The sequence below is a fragment of the Periophthalmus magnuspinnatus genome, unplaced genomic scaffold (assembly GCF_009829125.3).
Source record: "Periophthalmus magnuspinnatus isolate fPerMag1 unplaced genomic scaffold, fPerMag1.2.pri scaffold_67_arrow_ctg1, whole genome shotgun sequence".
Taxonomy (NCBI): domain Eukaryota; kingdom Metazoa; phylum Chordata; class Actinopteri; order Gobiiformes; family Gobiidae; genus Periophthalmus; species Periophthalmus magnuspinnatus.
This window is the reverse complement of record NW_022986788.1, coordinates 28,021-47,045: the sequence shown is the minus strand read 5'-3', so window position 1 is coordinate 47,045 and position 19,025 is coordinate 28,021. Positions and strand designations below refer to the sequence as shown.

The 19,025-nt window shown below is 41.3% G+C and overlaps 1 protein-coding gene across 1 annotated transcript; it reads left to right on the top strand.

The window, feature by feature from the left end:
• The first annotated feature begins 9,956 nt into the window (after window positions 1-9,956).
• Window positions 9,957-16,150, top strand: LOC129457426 (uncharacterized). Its single transcript, XM_055232488.1, has 2 exons — window positions 9,957-15,683; window positions 15,771-16,150. Exon 1 carries the CDS (start codon window positions 10,226-10,228, stop codon window positions 15,446-15,448), a length of 5,223 nt encoding a protein of 1,740 aa, XP_055088463.1. The 5' UTR covers window positions 9,957-10,225; the 3' UTR covers window positions 15,449-15,683; window positions 15,771-16,150.
• The last annotated feature ends 2,875 nt before the right edge of the window (window positions 16,151-19,025 follow it).

Sequence of the window (19,025 nt, the reverse complement as noted above, 5' to 3'; positions counted from 1 at the left end):
GGCCATGAGTCATTTTCCACGTTTGGCCACCAGGGGCCAATCATAAAAAAATTTGTTACACGCACATACATTGTTCTAGACAGCTGAAATTCTCATCACACATGTGATATTAGTGTATTAATAGAATGCACTATTAATTGTTAGATAAATGAACACTATAGCGCCCCCTACAGTATTGGTAAAATACTCAACTTTGTCCGATTGGCATGAAAATTGGGGAGATAATTTTGGGCATTAAAAGGGGCAAAAAAGTCAATTACACCATACCTGTATTGTGCACGAGGTTGCCGGTTCAACACCGTGGACCTCCATTATAATGTGTTTGTCACACATATTTAAATAGAAACTATGTGAAGGGGGTGGATTGCGGCCGTGGGGTGGCCAGGCAGGGAAAACGGTGCGTGGGGGGGTGGCCGGCCCCGGGCGGTCGCGCGAGTGGCGAGGGCTATCATCGCCGCTTGCGGCTTTAAATTAACATTGTTCTTCCTTTCCTCCTTTCTTTTTTTCTGCCCAAACAAATGCATTTTTCACCCCCTGAACATGCACGAAAAGTCTCACATGGGGGTATAGAATCGACCGGCTCGGTGAAAAATTTCATAAAATTGGTGTCGGGAAAATGTCCCATGCCCCCTGACTCGACAGCGCCACCTAAAATTTCACCCCTATGGGAGAGGAGCCTGGTTAATTTTGGAATACATGCACAAAAATCGGAACAGTGATAGAGAATGGGGGGACAAGCATAAAAATGAATTGAAGCACTGCTCTATGACGAACAGGAAATCGGCCATAATGGATCAAAAATTCGCCACTTCATTCGCAGCGTGTTTTCAAAACGCTACTAGTCTCAGGTTTTTGGTCCAAATGAGCTCAGATTTCACATGCTACATCTAGACACATGGGGTTTCATAAAACATCCGTTTTTTTCCACGAATTCCACACGGTTCGCCCGTACGCCGCCGCCGAAATACGCCTTCGTTTCCTGTTTTTTTTATGTCCTCTCACGACCACAGGCATTGCCCTACAGAGCTCACATTCACATCACATATGCGAGATTGGGGCATGAATGGAATGCAATATTAATTTTAATCAAAATGAACACTATAGCGCCCCCTACCATAGGGGTGAAATGCAAACATTATCGGATTCCTACGAAATTCGGGGAATAAATTGGTGGCATGATGTGGAGAAAAAAATTATATTATGGGCTTAGGTTTTTTTACTCCCTTGGCCACCAGGGGCGCAAAGACTCAAAAAAAAATCATTGAAAAATGTCTGACAAACACATACATTGGTCTACACAGCTCAAATTCACATCACACATGTGACATCAGGGCATTAATAGAATGCACTATTAATTGTAATCAAAATGAACACTATAGCACCCCCTACCTTAGAGGTGACATGGAAACATTATCCAATCCGTATGAAATTTGGGGAACCAATTGGTGGCATCAGAAGAAACAAAACATTTTATTATAGCCATGAGTCGTTTTCCACGGCTGGCCACCAGGGGCACAAATACTCCAAAAATAAATTCATTGAAAAATGTCTGACACGCACATACATTGGTCTAGACAGCTCTAATTCACATCGCACATGTGACATCAGGGCATTGATAGAATGCACTATTAATTGTAATCAAAATGAACACTATAGCGCCCCCTACCATAGAGGTGATATGTAAACATTATCCAATTCCTACGACATTTGGAGAATCAATTGGTTGCATCACAATAACCAAAAAATTACATTATGTCCACGGGTCATTTTCCACGATTGGCCACCAGGGGTGCAGAGACCCCCCAAAAAATCATTGAAAAATGTCTCAGGTCATGCCAGAGAGAGCTCAAAATGTTACCACAAGTGCAGAATCCAAACAGGAACAAAACTTAAAAAAAACATATGGCCACTACACACAATAGCGCCCCCTACAATACACAACATTAACATTGTTCTTCGTTTTTCGCCCAAAAAATTGCATTTCTCACCCCTGAATAATTAATGTACATTTTTAACATTTCAAACCACTGTCTTTCTTCATTACTATAGTAGAGATGTTACGCTCGAGCCTCTCAGCTCGACACTGTACTGACCCTATGAAGCGGAAGTGTTGCCGAGCATTGTTTCGATACGCACTTCACCACGCCAAAAATCACGTGACCGTCAAAGCGAGGCCTCGTTACGTCAGAAGTGTCAGAGATACGTGTCGAGCTACGGTTTCAAGCTGCTTTGTGGGAATTTTGATGGGGGTGGCTTGTAATTGTGTCAGAGCTTTAAAATAGTCTGAATCCCCCCAAGAATTGTGGGTTTTGAGAGAAGGAGATTTTGTTGACGGCATTTTTAACACTATACTAGTTATTCAATAAGGGAAAGTTTATATTAAAGCAGGTAAGATACAACAGCTAACAACAGATTACACCTAGTACAGATACATTTATATACACAGACATATTACATAACACAAGATACACTCCACCACATACACAGATTCACATCAACATACACCTAGGCCTATATAAAACACATATAAATAACATAACATAAAACATATAAAACATAGTCATAGTTTTAGGTAAGTGTTGAGAGTGGGTTTGAGTGGTTGAAAGAGAGTGTGAGTGAGACAGTAAGGAAGAGATACAGAGGGACAGCTATTGCCACCAAAAAGAGCACGGTCATATGCACGGGAGTACTTTGACTTAATAAGCCCCAATAAAATCAAGTGTTTGATTTGTGCTCAAGAGAAAATCTCTAAAACTTTATAAATACCATATCTCACCTTTCCCCACTCACACCCCCGACACCTTTTCCAAAAATGTTCCAATTTCAGAAAAACTACAGTTGCACAATCACTATCCCAGTTGCTTAATCACATCAATCACCCAATTTTTCCAGTTTAAAATGCCTCTGTAGCTGCAAACTCTTTAGTTGGCCAAGTCAGAGTAAAACTAATGCATACATACAAGTATGGGACACAAACACACCAGTTTGAAAAGTACATTTTTTTATGAGAAAGAGGCCATTTTATTTGTATAGCACATTTAAAAACGTGAGCTGCGCCAAAGAGAGAAAAGCAACTTAACCCATAAGAACCCACGGTGACACAAGTGTAACAAATACTTTGCAGAAATGTGTTCTATGTGGTCCACTTGGTCTGTGGTATATCCCACATAATTTTCCTTTAAGGAAAAATGGGTCTGGGTTCTTATGGGTTAATTTAAACACAAGTTGACACAAAATAATGTAAAACAATATCATCATAAACAGGAGAATAAGTTATAAGAGAATAAAAGTAAATTGGAAGTGATAAAATTCATTCAGATAAAAGTCACAGAAAAGGGGAGAGGGGATTAAAGGAAGGGGGTAAGGGAGGTTCACAAAGCTTTACATCACATCCACACAAATGCATTACAGACAAATCCAGCAGATGTCGCTCTTCTGACTGTGTCAAATGATTCGAAGCAATGTGTCATTTTCAGTGCAGTTGTCTCAAAGTGGTTCAATGTTTCATTATCATCACTATAGTATAGTGGTGAGTACCCCTGTCTCTCACGTGGGAGACCGGGGTTCAATTCCCCGATGGGGAGGTAAGTACCTTTCTGGAATTTCAGATTTTTCAGTCTGTTCCGGCCCTTCTTCTGTTACCTCCCTGGTTTATCAACAGCTGCCTCTCATTGTGGTAATCAGCTCAGGGCAGCCTATATATACTGCTTCTGTTCAGTTAGCTCTTGTTAGATTGTTGAACAGACAAGAGCAACTATCAATTCCTGTATCTGTATTACCTAACTGAACTTCTGAAGGTATGTTTCTCTCTGTTTGAGTTGCCTGTCCCCGAGTTTATTTACACTGTTAAATAAGCCTCTGAACATGGCTACTTTTTCAGGCCTCTGTTTGAAACTTTACTTATGGCTTTCCAAATCTTAACATCAAAATAGACTTCTATTAACACTTAAATGTACTACATATAATACAAGTTCAGTTTACTAAGCCTCTGCATATCCCTACTTTTTCATGTCAGTGTCTCCTTTCTCAGATACAGTACCATCCCCTATTTTCTCTTTGTCTCATAATTGATAGGGCAGTGTTCTAGTTCATTAACATTGAAAATGCTACATTTGGAAATGATTTGGTTGCTTGTTTATTACCTTCAGTTTTTGGATTGTTAAATGCTACATTTAGCTAAGCGATAAATAATAATAATTTCGATAAAGTACACTGGGCCACACTTTTTTGTCTTTTCATTTTCGCTTTAGCATTCTATTTTTGTGTTGATGCAATATCCCTCCCATCCCCCCGTCTTTCTCTGTGTGTGATATTTGTTAGGGTCAGTCTTGTTGTAAACACATTAACAGTGAAAATGCTACCTCTGGAAATGAATTGGTAGCTTCTTTATTATGACATCAGTTTGTGGAGTGTTAAATGTTGCATTTGGCAAAGCAGACATGTTCAATTTCTATAAAGTACACTGTGCTAGAGTTTTTTTGTCTTTTCATTTTGGCTTTAGCATTATGTTTTTGAGGCCGGTAGCACTACCCTCCTCCATTAATTCACATGTAATCATACAATGTTTCTTTCTTAAAATTTGCAGATGCCAAAGTGTTCACGCCAGTCTGCTGCTGCTAAGCTCCGCAGAGCTAAGCAGTTGGAGAAGAAGACGGCCAGGCAACTGGACACCAGTCATATTGTTCTGACGCCTCGCCACCCGGATGATGACCGTAAGTGTTGGTTTTCATTACTTTATAGTTAATTGTTTGCAACCGCATATATGAATGAATGGTTTATTTTTTGGTAAATTTACAAAATTGGTAGAATCAAATCCACAATCAAATAACCAAAAAAGGAATAGGCAGAAGCTAAGGCTTATATTTGCCTATCCTGTTGTTCTTGACACATGTCTAGAGAATCAGCTTTACATGGGGGATGGGGGGGGGGGGGGATCTTTAGCACATTCAAAAATAAACAAACCCCTTAAATTATATTTGCCCTCCCTTAACTTAATTTCTGAATACCAGAGGGAAGACTTTTATTTAATGCTCTGTACATTATTTCCAATATTTTTATATATACAATATCCATAAATTTTAAGGTATTTGTTTAAATGAAGAGTTTGTTTGTTGGTTCACGATATCCTGCTTTATTAATGAGTCTAACAGCTCTTTTTTTGTTATTTAATTATCATGTCTGTTAGTTTTGTTTGCATTTCCCCATATTTCTGAACAGTATGGTAAATAGGGCACAACCAAAGAGGAGTATATGATATACAAGCCTTTTACATTTATTAAATCTTTTGTTTTAAATAATATTCCAACAGATTTAGCCATTTTGTTTCTAATATACTCGATATGCGGTTTCCAACTAAGTTTATTATCAAAGATCACACCTAAAAATTGGTTTCATAGACTCGTTCAATTTCTACTCCATTTAAGTTCATTTAATGATAACTTATTATAGTCAAACCACTTTTTCCACTTTGCTAATCTCCTCTGACATGACATTCAATGACAGCTTCACTTGTTCAATGTCTTTTGCCAAACTTGAAGCCATTGTTTTGCTGATTGTTAATTGCTGATACTCCAGGTAAATCAGTTGGCCTTTTTCTGGTTTCCCAAGCACATGTTCAAAAAAAGTGCTCAGAAGGTCAAAAACGGCTTAAATAGTTCTGCAGGTTTAAGCATTGCTTTCATATCATGAGATGTCAAGTTGTCTTTGAGATATTCAATGGATTGCAGAGCTAAGTTACTCAGCTCTCCTAGCGAGCGGCCATCTTGAAAATGGTTTAAAAATAAATATAAAATATATATAATTAAAATTGTTCTGTCATTCAGGATCCGGTACCGGCTTTCGTGCTAAGCCCGGTAGTGCAAAGGAGTGGGGTGAAGGAGCTACCAAGAAGCACCACTACTTCTTCCTGCCCAGAAGGACCCCTGGCAAAAAGGTACATCTTTTTTTTCCCCACTTGACACATTTCTATGTTCATTCATGTATATTAAAATGTTGTTTTTCCAGTTGGTCCTGTTTGCTGGGGACTCTCATCTTGGCTCCATCGTGGACAAGAGAGTGCACTTGCCAGAGGACAGCTTCACTTTTGGCTTCTCCTGCACTCCTGGGGCAACTGCATCACAGCTGCAGACGGAGCTTGGAGCTGATTACGTGAAGATGATGGAGGATCTCAAGCACATGAAAGAGGATGACTACGGTATGTAGACTGCAGAAGATGTTAAAATTTGTCTCAGCCCAATATAACTTCTTCTTCTTAATGCGTACAATTTTGTTGTTTTTAGAGCCTGACCTGTTGTGCCTTCTGGCGCCGTCCAACATGCCCCGTGACCACATCGCCCCTATTGATGAGGCAGCCAGGACCTTCAAGAACCTACTGGCATCTGCCAAGGAGAAGTGGCAAAAGGTAAACGTGTTGTGTTGCACTGAGACATTGCTAATACATTTAAGTCCAAAATATTGATATCAATTCAATGTGTTCTCAGGTGTGTGTGGTGGATTTCCCGCCTCGTCTGTCTTTCAACGATGACTTCCAGACAGCTCTTAGGCAGGAATACCACAGGGCAGCAGCTGCGGCCGGTTAGTAAATGCACATGTTGCTTTTTTGTAATATGCTCTTCAACTTTGTTTTTAATGCACATTTTATTTCTATTTCTACAGGAATCAGGTACCACCTTGTTGCTGACCATTTCTCCATGAGCGACACCAAGCTGTGGGCTAAAGATGGGGTAAGGGCAATGATACAGTTTTACGTTCATTTTAATCTGATCCATAGACATGCTGTGCATAACAATTTCTTTTTTTTTTCTTCTGCTGCAGACCCATCTCAGTGATGACCATGGTCTACCCATCCTCGTGGAGCAGGTGATAGAGGCGTGCTACAACGAGTTGGAGCGGCCTCCTCCCGGCCACCCCAAGCTGCCATCTCCCACCTTCGCCAAGCCCCGCCGTCATTCCACAGCTCCCGTGCCTGTGTCTCCTCCAGCACCCGCGGCAGCCAATCGCAGAGTTGCCACCAGGCAGTGCACACGTCTTGTACGCCACATCAGCCCTTCTGGATTTCAACATATGCGCAGGGTAAGCAACAATTTCATCTGGATACATTAATTTAACAAAGATGCATTTATTGTATAAATAACATGTCTAATGTTTTCTTATTACTAGGAGATGCCATCCGGGGAGTCGGCACCTTCAAGGCCATGTTCACCTGAGACTGCAGAAGAGGTTTGTACATTTCCTCTACTAAATGTCTGAATCAAAAATTCATTATATTAACATATCTGCCATTTCTCCTTGAAGGTCACCGAGGTTGGCATCCCACTGTCACCCGTTCTCTTCAGCCCTGCAATGGCCGTAGAGATGGAGAAGATTTGTACATCCAGCGGTGATGAACCTACATCATGCCCGGCGACGGAAAAGGTAATTTCAACTTGTTAACACATATACTAGTAAGAGGAGATAATGATTCAGGGATAATATTGAGCAGTATTGCATAGAAAGGTAAAATAATATGGTGTTTCTTTGTGTTTAGACTTCTTCTATCAAGCGTGCAAAGAACAAGAAGCGTCACGTGAAGAGACAGGTTGGTTGACATGTGCTTGCAATATTTGTATTAATCGTCATGTCTTTACTGTATTAACTCGCATTTCTGTATGTAGAGGGTCGACAAGAGCGTCAACCAAACCGTCAACCAGACCGTCAATGAGAGGGGCTACAGGAGGCGTGCAGCGGCTGCAAGAACTTCCTCTGAAAGCTCCACCTCCTCTTTGGAGGTTTGTTTTATTTTTTCTGTCATTGCATCTAATATAATCAAATGTAGAGCTGACTTTAATACATTTGTCTTGTGTTCATAGTTGCAGCTGGATGACTTGGAGGTGTTCCCACAACTTCCACCACCAGCAGGGGAGGATCTAAGTGCAACCTTGCACATGGTAAGTAAACCATTTATCACTCTTATCATGCTTATGTAATTACATCAGCATGATATCATAATCATGTCTTTCCTTTTCTGCCCATTCAGGTGCCAGAGACGACATCCCCGGGCAACCCACAAGAACACCAGACAAGCTCTGATGAAGACGACAACAAGGTGAAATCACTCTATGCTATTGATGGTCGTCTTGCGTCACATGTTGTGGGCCGCCGTGCCCCTGGTGTTGCTGCTGGCCGCCGTGCCGACTTTTCATTAGAAGTTACAGATGCGGAAATGCTTGGTCTAGCTGACAGTCTGGATGGCAGTACATGTGAGATTTATGATGCTGAAATGCTCACTGTTGCTGGTAGTGAAGTTAACAGTACTACTGAGGTCACTGATGAGGAAATGCTTGCTGCTGCTTTTAGTGCTACATCAAAGCTTGAATTTACGCCATGCTATACGCCATCTCTTCCTGTCCCAAACAACGTACGGGGATCTTTTCACCAGGGAGTGCCCTCTTTGTTGTACCCTGGGAGACAGTGTATGCCTATTGCTTTAGTTGCCATTTCTCAACATCAACGCAAAAATGTCTTCACGTGGAAACAATTTGATTTGGATAATGTGCTCCATTTCGGTGATGACATGTTCGCCAAGTATCATAACCCAGAGGGACATCACTTTATGTGTGTTGGTGACTTGCCAAAAGAATACAGTGTTGACGGGCAGCACTTTACTGTTACATTCGGGGAGGCAGTTACTGGAGATGTAAAGGTTAATGATAGTGGCTTTATCCGAGCTGGTGCATGTTTTAACTTTAGAGATGGTTTGACTAGGATTCTTTCACAGTATGATTCTTGCATTCTAACACTAGATTGTAACACCTGTGCCATTATTGCAAATAATGGTTGCTATGCTATTGTAGATTCTCATTCTCGTTCTCCCACTGGTTTAATTCATCCTGAGGGTAAAAGCGTTGTGGCATATTTTGGTAGCTTTGAACATTTACATTCTCACATTGGCAATTTGGCTAAAGGTTTTAAGAACACGCAGTTTGAAATTCAAGGTGTGATTGCTAACTTGACCACTACTCGTTCCATGCCAGATGCTCCTCTCTTGGATTCAGATGTGCAGTTTATTGGAGAGACCACCACAGTCATGCACTTCAAACCCTTGACTGATCAAGTCTGTAGACAATTGTGTGACAAATTGAACATAGACTTTGAAAAAAGTGATTATCCTCCAATTGACATTGTTGGTTTGTTGGGCAATCCATGCAAAAACGAGAGTATTGTTGGTGATGGCAACTGTTTTTTCCGTGCAATTTCCCAAGCAGTTTGTGGCACACAAAAAAATCACAGAAAATTTAGGCTCGCAGCAGTGAAACAGCTCAAAAAATATCCTCACATATACACAAGTTTATGTGAAGGATATTCATCTGTTCAAGAATACATTGACAACACAAAGATGAACAAAATTCACACTTGGGCTACTCAAACTGAAATTCAAGCAATGGCTGATTATTTGGGTGTCAGTGTCTATACTTACACAAGTAATCGTTGGATTAGGTACAGTTCTAACATTGAACAGTTGTCAGATGCTGCAATTTATTTGGAACATTGTAATGAAAATCACTATGAAACTGTCATCTGTGTTTCTCTGGCTGATGGACAGGGTTGCTATAACTTGTGTAAAGATAATGTTAATGTAACACCATACAAAACCCGCTCACAAAAGAATGACACCACATGCGTATCAGAGTTACTCTCTGATACACATGTGTGTCCACCTAAACGCTCAAAATACAACTTGAACAAGAAAAAAATCCTGGAAAAGGCCAAATATCAATCAGACCAATTTCTACGCAATCAGAAAATAACACAAGTTGTAACTAAATATCATAATGATCCACAATACCAAGAAATGCTTAGAGAAGCTGGCATAAAAAAATATGCTGACAATGTAACGTATAGAGAACATTTGAAATTCCAAAGCCACAGTAACTATCATGAAAAGACTAGCCATCGGCATAAAGTACAACAGAAAAGTATTCATAAGTATAAAACTGATATAGCCCATAGAAAAAACCTCAAACATTTAAGCCGTCACAAATATTCAACCAATTCGGACCATCGGGAACTCAAGAAAGCTACTATTGTCCATAAATATGCAACAGATGAAAAGTACCGCAACCGTGTAAAAAAATTAAGTCAATCTAGATATAGCAACCCTGAACACAAGCAACGTGTTTTATCCAGAAGCCTCAGCAGAAAACGACAACAGAAGGAAAAATCCAACATTTTGGAGCATGTTAGGCAAATGTTTGTAGACAAAATCAAATATGGACCACAGTTTGTGTGTTGTGTGTGCCACAAACGCTTCTTCCAAACTGGTGTTTTGGCTTGCAAAAGGTCACATTATGTGAACATGTCACAATCAGATCTCGACTTTTGCATTTCTGATAAATATGTACATACATGTGACATGACTTGCCCTAAGCCATGTAACATGCATGTGTATAGAGGAAACCTAAACATATGCCACACCTGTAACAGTAAATTGATTCGAGGTGCCATCCCGGCTGAGTGTGCAGGTAACAATTTGGAACTCCCCCCTGTACCTGAGGAACTTGCACGATTAAACAGTATAGAAACCCATCTTATATCACCAAACATTATGTTTTGTAAATACATGACATTGCCTAAAACAAAACAGCGAGGCATTCGAGGTCCCGTGGTGTGCGTTCAGAGTAGGGTTACAGAGAGCTGTGACAAATTGTTGCCGCGGACTGGCTCCCCTGGCCTGGTGCAAGTCAAACTGAAACGCAAAATGTCTTATAAAGGTCATTATGAGTATCAGTTTGTAAACACTAACAATGTGACAGAAGCTTTGGTGTGCCTTAAACAAATTAACATCCACTATGAAGACATCGAGTTCAATCAAGACTGGATCAATGATTTCAGCAGAGAGGAGCCTGAGGAACAACAAGAGGACAACACAATTGAAACCGCTGCTGAAGGTACCGATCCACCGCCACAAGACCCCATAGAAGCTGAGCATCTGTATGAGAACCAGCAGCATGGTGTCTATAATGACACATGCTCTATGCCACTAGACCTGGGTCAGGAGACGCTGGACCAGTATCTCGATAATGTGGTTAGTGTTGCTCCAGCTGAAGGTAACAACCCAGTAAGCAAACTCCATGACCATACAAACGAGGCCAAATGTTTTCCCACCATTTTTGTGACTGGCACAAATACATTTCATACCCCGCGAAAATTTCCACTCACTTTATCCAAATATTTCAAATTACGCCTTTTGAACGCCGATACCAGATGTGCTAATAATCAGGAATACCTGTTTTATGCTGATAACACGTTGATCTTGTATAATGTCATTAATTGTGTCTCGATTGCAACACGCAAAGGACAATTTGATGGCATTACAAGAGGTAACGCTCAAGACAGTGACGGTAACGTTTTGAGACACGTGGTTCAATTTAATGGTGGTTTCCGGTTTTTGTCACCAATCGTTGGCTCACCTGCTTATTGGCAACAATGTAAGCGCGAGGTTTTTTCCATGATACGTCAGTTAGGAATTCCAACTTGGTTCTGTTCTTTCAGTGCTGCTGACTTGCGCTGGAAAAATCTCATTGAAGCGCTTCTCATACAGGAAGGGAGAACACAGACAGTTGAACATTTGAACTGGGCTGAACGGTGTAATCTTTTGAGGAAGAACCCTGTGGTTGCAACTCAAATGTTTGACTATAGATGGCATTGGTTCTTGAAGTTGGTTCTCATGTCTCCTGCTAATCCCATCGGAAAAATAGTCGATTATTTTTGCCGGGTTGAGTTCCAGGCTAGAGGCTCCCCCCACATCCACGCTCTCTTCTGGGTAGAAAATGCCCCTAGAATTGATCAAAACACCGATCAAGAAGTCACTACTTTTATTGATGAATATGTCACCTGTGAGCTTCCACAAAATGATCCCAAACTGGCGGAAATGGTGAAAACTCTGCAGACCCACTCAAAACACCACTCTAAAAGTTGTAGAAAAAAGAAGACGGTCTGTAGATTTAAATTCCCACGCCCACCATCTCGGAGAACTTTTATCAAAAGGGCACGGCAAACCCCCATTTGTCCAAAATGCCATTTGAAAAAAGATGATGCATTTTGTGTCTGTCCACCAGATGACCCAACTCGCATGTCCAAAGAACGTGCAGATCGCATTATATCTGACGTGAAAGAGGCTGCGCTGAGTGTCATTGACCCGCCCAAAGACAACGCAGAACTGTTCGCACGACTTGGCATCACACAGGAACTTTATGAAGAAGCCTTTCAAGTTTCAGACGGCCACACCTGTATTATTTTAAAAAGGGAGCTGTCTGATATTTGGACCAATCAAGGTAACTGGTTTCTGCTGTTTTGTTGGGAGGCTAATATCGACATTCAATATGTCGTTGACGGTTTTGCTTGTGCGGTTTACATGGTGACATACATCTCTAAAAGTGAAACGGAGGTTGGCTGGCTGCTTGCAAATGCACACAAGGAAGCGTTGGAAGGCAATCAAAGCGCTAAAGATGCTATGCAAAAAATGGGAAATCTCTATGTACAAAATCGTGAGGTGTCAGCCCAGGAAGCTGCTTATCGAGTCACTGGAATGCATCTCAAAGAATTCTCCCGCAAAGTGTCTTTTATTCCTACAGGTGATAACATAGTCCGGCTTACTAAACCCATAAAACAGCTTGAAAACAGTTCATCCGAGGACATTTGGATGACTAACATAACAGACCGTTATATCAACAGGCCAGATGACAGTACTTTTAGTGACATGTGCATTGCCGTTTTTGTGTCCGAATATCGTGTGTTGTGCAAAGGTCAAACCAGCCGGAACCCAATTCTCCTCCAAAATTCTATGGGTGCCATAACAAAGCGCATTCGTACCCAACCTGCAGTGATTAGGTATGCCCGCTTCTCTCAAACTGAACATCCAGAACTGTTCTATCAGAGTCTTTTACAGTTGTTTCTCCCCTATCGTGTGGAGAGCGACCTCATGCCACCTCCGTTCACTGCGTTTGAGCAGTTTTACACTCACGGACAGATTGTTCTTTCCAATGGCTCAGTGTGTTCAGTTAAATCTGTGGTTGATGCAAATCGAAACAGATTTGACAAACACACTGAGGACTTGGAAACACTTTGTAATGAAGTCAGCATCAATGCAAATCTGGAAGATGCATGGTCTGCTCTCTGCCCAGTACAACAACTTGAAAGGCTGGAAGATAAGGAAGAGGGTGTGGAGATGGCGGGGGAAGACCATGCTGACTTTGCTGAAATTCCTGAATTGGCCATTCCAACAGACGGTATCCAATCATCCATCAATCCATTTGAAAAAACCAAAACATTAACTAGACAAGAGGGGTTAAACTTAATCCGATCGTTAAACGAACAACAGATGGCCATTTTCACCCAAATTCGACACTGGTGCTTGCAAAAAATTAATAATCAAAACCCAGAGCCGCTACACACATTCATTACCGGCGGAGCAGGCACTGGAAAAAGCCATCTCATTAGAGCAATACAATACGAAGCGACAAGACTTTTGGCACCTTTATGCTCTACTCCAGATGGTGTTAGCGTTTTGCTAACTGCACCTACTGGAATAGCAGCATATAATCTAAAGGCTGCAACCATTCACTCCTCATTTAGCATAGGCATGGACTGCCGGCTCCCGTATGTTCCGCTGGGTGAAGAGAAAATTAATACTCTGAGAGTTCAGTTCCAGGATGTTCACATTCTGATCATAGATGAAGTTTCTATGGTCTCCCACAACTTGCTGCTTTACATTCACGGTAGATTACGGCAGATCAAACAAACCGATGATTCCCCATTTGGAAACGTTAGCGTTATTGCAGTCGGAGACTTCTACCAATTACCTCCGGTTAAAGGTAAACCTTTGTATGACACACGGGTTGGCTATAATCTTTGGCAAGAATTGTTTCACATCGCAGAGCTGACAACGGTTGTAAGGCAGCAAGATACCACCTTTGCTGATCTACTCAATCGCCTAAGAACCCGGTCAAGAGACACCCCTCTGCTCCCAGAAGATGAAGCCATTTTACAAAGTCGTGTCACAGGACAAACATCCACTGCCCTACACATCTTCCCCACTAACCCGCAGGTTCAGTACCACAACTTGGAACAGGTCCAACGCATCTGCCCAGATTACATCACCGTCACAGCTCAAGATTACAGCTACAGTAAAAAAACTGGCAAACTCATTGAATTCACAGACGGGGTTGTTAAAACAAAGCATACCTCGCTACTCGATGAATTGCCTGTTGGCGTCAATGCACGGGTCATGCTAATTAAAAACGTGGATGTAGCCGATGGACTGGTGAATGGAATATGTGGGACCGTCACTCACATAGACAATCCACCAAACAGAAGGCTCCCACTGGCCATTTACGTGAAATTTGACGACGACAAAATTGGAGCACAAAAAAGAAGCCGCACTGTCACTCCACCGGGCCTGACTGGTTCTACACGCATAGAGCCAGTGGAAGATCAAGCTAATAAAAAGGGGGAAAAGCGTCGTCAGTTCCCCCTTAAATTGGCATGGGCTTGCACGGTGCACAAGGTACAGGGTCTTACTGTTGATGCAGCTGTGGTGTGTCTAGAGCAAACTTTTACAGCAGGTCAAGCTTATGTCGCCTTGAGCCGTGTCAGGAGTTTAGAAGGTCTCATCATTCAAAAATTCCAACCAAAGAAAATCTACTGCAACAGTAAGGTCAGACCGGCATTAGACACAATGCTTCCCTTCATGTTCACAGGGCCGTCATTGGACATACATGAAACACAAGTATTCAACTTGTTTTTCATGAATGTGCAAGGACTTCCGCAACATGTGTCTGACTTACAGTCATGTATGCAGAAATTCCATCCCCACTGCATTGCCGTTACAGAAACTTGGCTCACTGAACGCTCACACCACCAATCCAATAGCATTGCAGGATATCATTTCCACAGTCAAACCCGCAGTTTGGCATATCAAAGCAGCCGTCACCCTGCACTGGTCAATTTGCGCACACAGGAACATGGTGGAGTTGGAATCTATTGTCAAGACGGTTATTCCTACGACACTGTGTCATTACAAAACACTAATCTGGAATGTTTGGCTAAACATTTCACTGAACATGACATTCTCATTGCTGTCATTTACCGCCCCACATCATATCCAATGACTGTATTCAAACAAAATTTAAACACACTGGTGAATTGGCTTGACTCAAATTACAATCACATTGCAATCGTAGGGGACTTTAATGATGACATATTGAAATCTTCCAGTCTTTGCAATTTCATGCAAAAAAAGGGATTTGTTCAATGTGTCATCTCTCCCACTACAGAAACAGGCACTTTAATTGATCACATGTACTTAAAGTCCTCTCAGTTTGAAGTTGACACATTTGTGGTACCAACTTACTTCAGTGATCATGAAGGGATAGCTTGTTGTTTTAAGCATAAAATCACAACAGCCAATTAATCTGCATTTTCCAATCTGTTTCTTGTTTTATTTATGTCTTTTCAGCAATGCCATTCACATGTTTTTCCCTGTCCCACTCCCCCTGTGGAGTGTAACTCTTTCAGATGCCCCAATGACGGCTGGACCCTCTCCTCCTCCCTGCATGGCCCTCCACCCGCCTCGCTCTCCTCCTCGCCCGGCTCTCGTTCTCCTCGCCTGGACTTCCTCCTCCTCGCCTGGTCGATTTTTTTTCTTGGTTTGTATGATTTTCCTGTTTGTTAGATTTTTCCTGTTTATGTCTGATTTTTCGTGGTGTTTGATTTTCCTCTTTGTTTGTATGTAGGCGGCACGGTGGCTGAGTAGCAACACTCGCCTCACAGCAAGAGGGTTTGGTTGGATCCCTGGTTCGCCCCAGGCCTTTCTGTGTGGAGTTTTTCATGTTTCTCCCCGTGTCTGGATGGGTTTCCTCCGGGTACTCCGGTTTCCCCCATCAACCAAAACATGAACGCCCTTCGAGACAACTGTTATGATTTTGGGCGTTACAAAACTAAATGAATTGACTTTTTTGCCTTTATGCAGCTTGGTGATTTTTAGTTTTTTACGAGCATTTCTTTGAGTTTTGAAATGATCTAAGTTTAATTGTTTTTGCATTCTATGACTTCTATGCACTACAATGTTTTGTATCTAGCATGTGAACAACTTGATAAACAGTCCCTGAACATCATTTCACTTGTTTGTCTTTTTTCTCAGAATAATTGCTTAATTTCATTTATGTCATTTTATAGTTAGTCACTCGGTGACCAAGAATGGTGTTAGGCGTGTTCTATCAAAATGACTGGATTTGATCAGTTCAAATCTCAAAAGTTTATTTCCACAGTTAGAATCTAATACAGTACCCGGGGTCAAATGATCTATCCCTCCTATGTGCAGCAGGCTCTGTCTGCCTTTCCCTGGCCCCAAAGAACAAAAATGTAACGTGCAACATGAATATGCAAATATTATGTTGAGCAGGTTGACACCTTGGTTCCTCCTTCTGGCCTCGTTCGCCCCTGCAGAGCCCCCTTTTGAATTTCCCATAATTCAGAGCACACAATGTTGGCTTTAAAGGAGGACTGTTATAAGGAATGAATAGTTAGTGTCAGGGTATAGTGCTCGTTAGGCATTCTTCAATACAACATTAGTGACTGTAATAAACTTTGAGCACGGGTTTGATAATATTCAAACATCATGCTTGTTAAACAATCTTCAAAAGGATACAATATTGAAAGGATGTATGAATTCAGTATAAAATGATATATAATGTACCTAAATAGCATTATTCAAACTAATATGCATTCAATATTTTGATATATGTGTATGTGATGCAACTAAGAAGCATTTTAACTATAAACACACAACAGGTAATTCATGTGCATTTTTCACATGCCAGACTTCTGTCTTTCTCCATTAGTGTAGTGGTGAGTATCCCTGCCTGGCACGTGGGAGACCGGGGTTCGATTCCCTGATGGGGCGGCAAAAGTCTTTATTTGATTTACTCACTGTGAGACTAACAAAGGCAGATTATTTACCCTTTTTTTTGTGTGTTTTTTTGTTGTTTTTTTTAAATCTTTTTGGACTTTTTGCCTTTATGCAGCTTGGTGATTTTTATTTCTTTTTACTAGCATTTCTTTTAGAAATACTAGTAGTTACTTTTTTCTTGCTTTGACTTCTATGTACTACATTAATGTTTTTTATCTAGCATGTCATTAATCTACATTTTTAACAGCCTTTCACTGTTCTTTTTTTTAAATTTAATTTTGAAGGAAAAATTAATGTACATTTTTCACACTTTAGACCTGTGTCTTCCTTCATTGGTATAGTGGTGCGTGTTCCTGCCTGTCACGTGGAAGACCGGGGTTTGATTCCCTGATGGTGTGGCAAGTACCTTTCAGGAATTTCCCAATTGAGAGACTAAGAAAGCTGTTTCTTATCTTCACAGATTATTTTTTTTTATTTTTATTTTTTATTTATTATTTTTTTATTTTCTGTTTCTTTTCCCCCTCATAGACACATGGATCAGCCTAAAAAGCTCAAATTCTAATCACTGATGCAGAATAAAACTGTGAATAGAGAACTATAATGAGCATGTGGCCAGTGACCTCCATACAGCCCCCTACTGTTCAGGTAAATGACACAAATTTGTCTGATTGGCATGAAACTAGGGGAGATAATTGTGGACCTAAAAAGAGGCAAAAAAGTCCATTACACCATACCTGTATTGTGCACGAGGTTGCCGGTTCAACACCGTGGACCTCCATTATAATGTGTTGGTCACACATATTTATATAGAAACTGTGTGAAGGGGGGCGGGTTGCGGCCGTGGGGTGGCCAGGCGGGGAAAATGGTGCGTGGGGGCGGTGGCCGGCCCCGGGTGGTCGCGTGGGGGGGCGGTCGCGCGGGTGGCGAGGGCTATCATCGCCGCTCGCGGCTTTAATTAGCCCTCGCCATTCACAAAGTGATGGCGAGGGGTATTGTTCTTCCTCGGTTTCTTTTTCTTATTATTATTATTATTATTATTATTTTTTTTCCTCCTCTTTGATCCCATTTTTCACCCCCTGAACATGAATGAAAAGTCCCACATATATATATAGGATCGACCGGCTCGGCGAAAAATTTCATAAAATTGGCATCACAACAATGTCCAATGGACACAGGCTCGACAGCGCCACCTAGAAAATTCAAAATTTTCAAATGAATTGGGAGCTGACATGCATTTTTTGCCCTAGCTCGACGAAATTCACACCAGTGATAGAGCTCATGGAGACAAGCAAAAAAGCCAATCATAGTGCTGCCCTAGGACTGACCGGAAGTCGGCCATTTTGAATCAAAAATTAGCCAATTTTTTCACTGCGTGTTTTCAAAATGCATCTCCTCCCAGGTTTTTGGTCCAAATGAGCTCAGATTTCACATGCTACATCTAGACACATGGGGTTTCATAAAACATCCGTTTTTTTCCACGAATTCCACACGGTTCGCCCGTACGCCGCCACCGAAATACGCCTTCAGTTTCCTGTTTTTTCAATGTCCTCTCACGACCACAGGCATTGCCCTACAGAGCTCACATTCACATCACATATGTGTGATTGGGGCATGAATGGAATGCAATATTAATTTTAATCAAAATGAACACTATAGCGCCCCCTACCATAGGGTTGAAACGCAAACATTATCGGATTCCTATGAAATTTGGGGAATAAATTGGGGGCATGACATGGAGAAAAAAATTATATTATGGGCATAGGTCTTTTTACTCCCTTGGCCACCAGGGGCGCAAAGACTCCAAAAAAAATCATTGAAAAATGTCTGACACACACATACATTGGTCTACACAGCTCAAATTCACATCACACATGTGACATCAGGGCATTAATAGAATGCACTTTAATTGTAATCAAAATGAACACTATAGCGCCCCCTACCATAGGGGTGAAACACAAACATTATCAGATTCCTACAAAATTCGGGGAATCAATTGGGGGCATGACGTGAACAAAAAAAATAATATTACGGGCATAGGTCATATTTCACACTTGGCCACTAGGGGTGCAAACAATCAAAA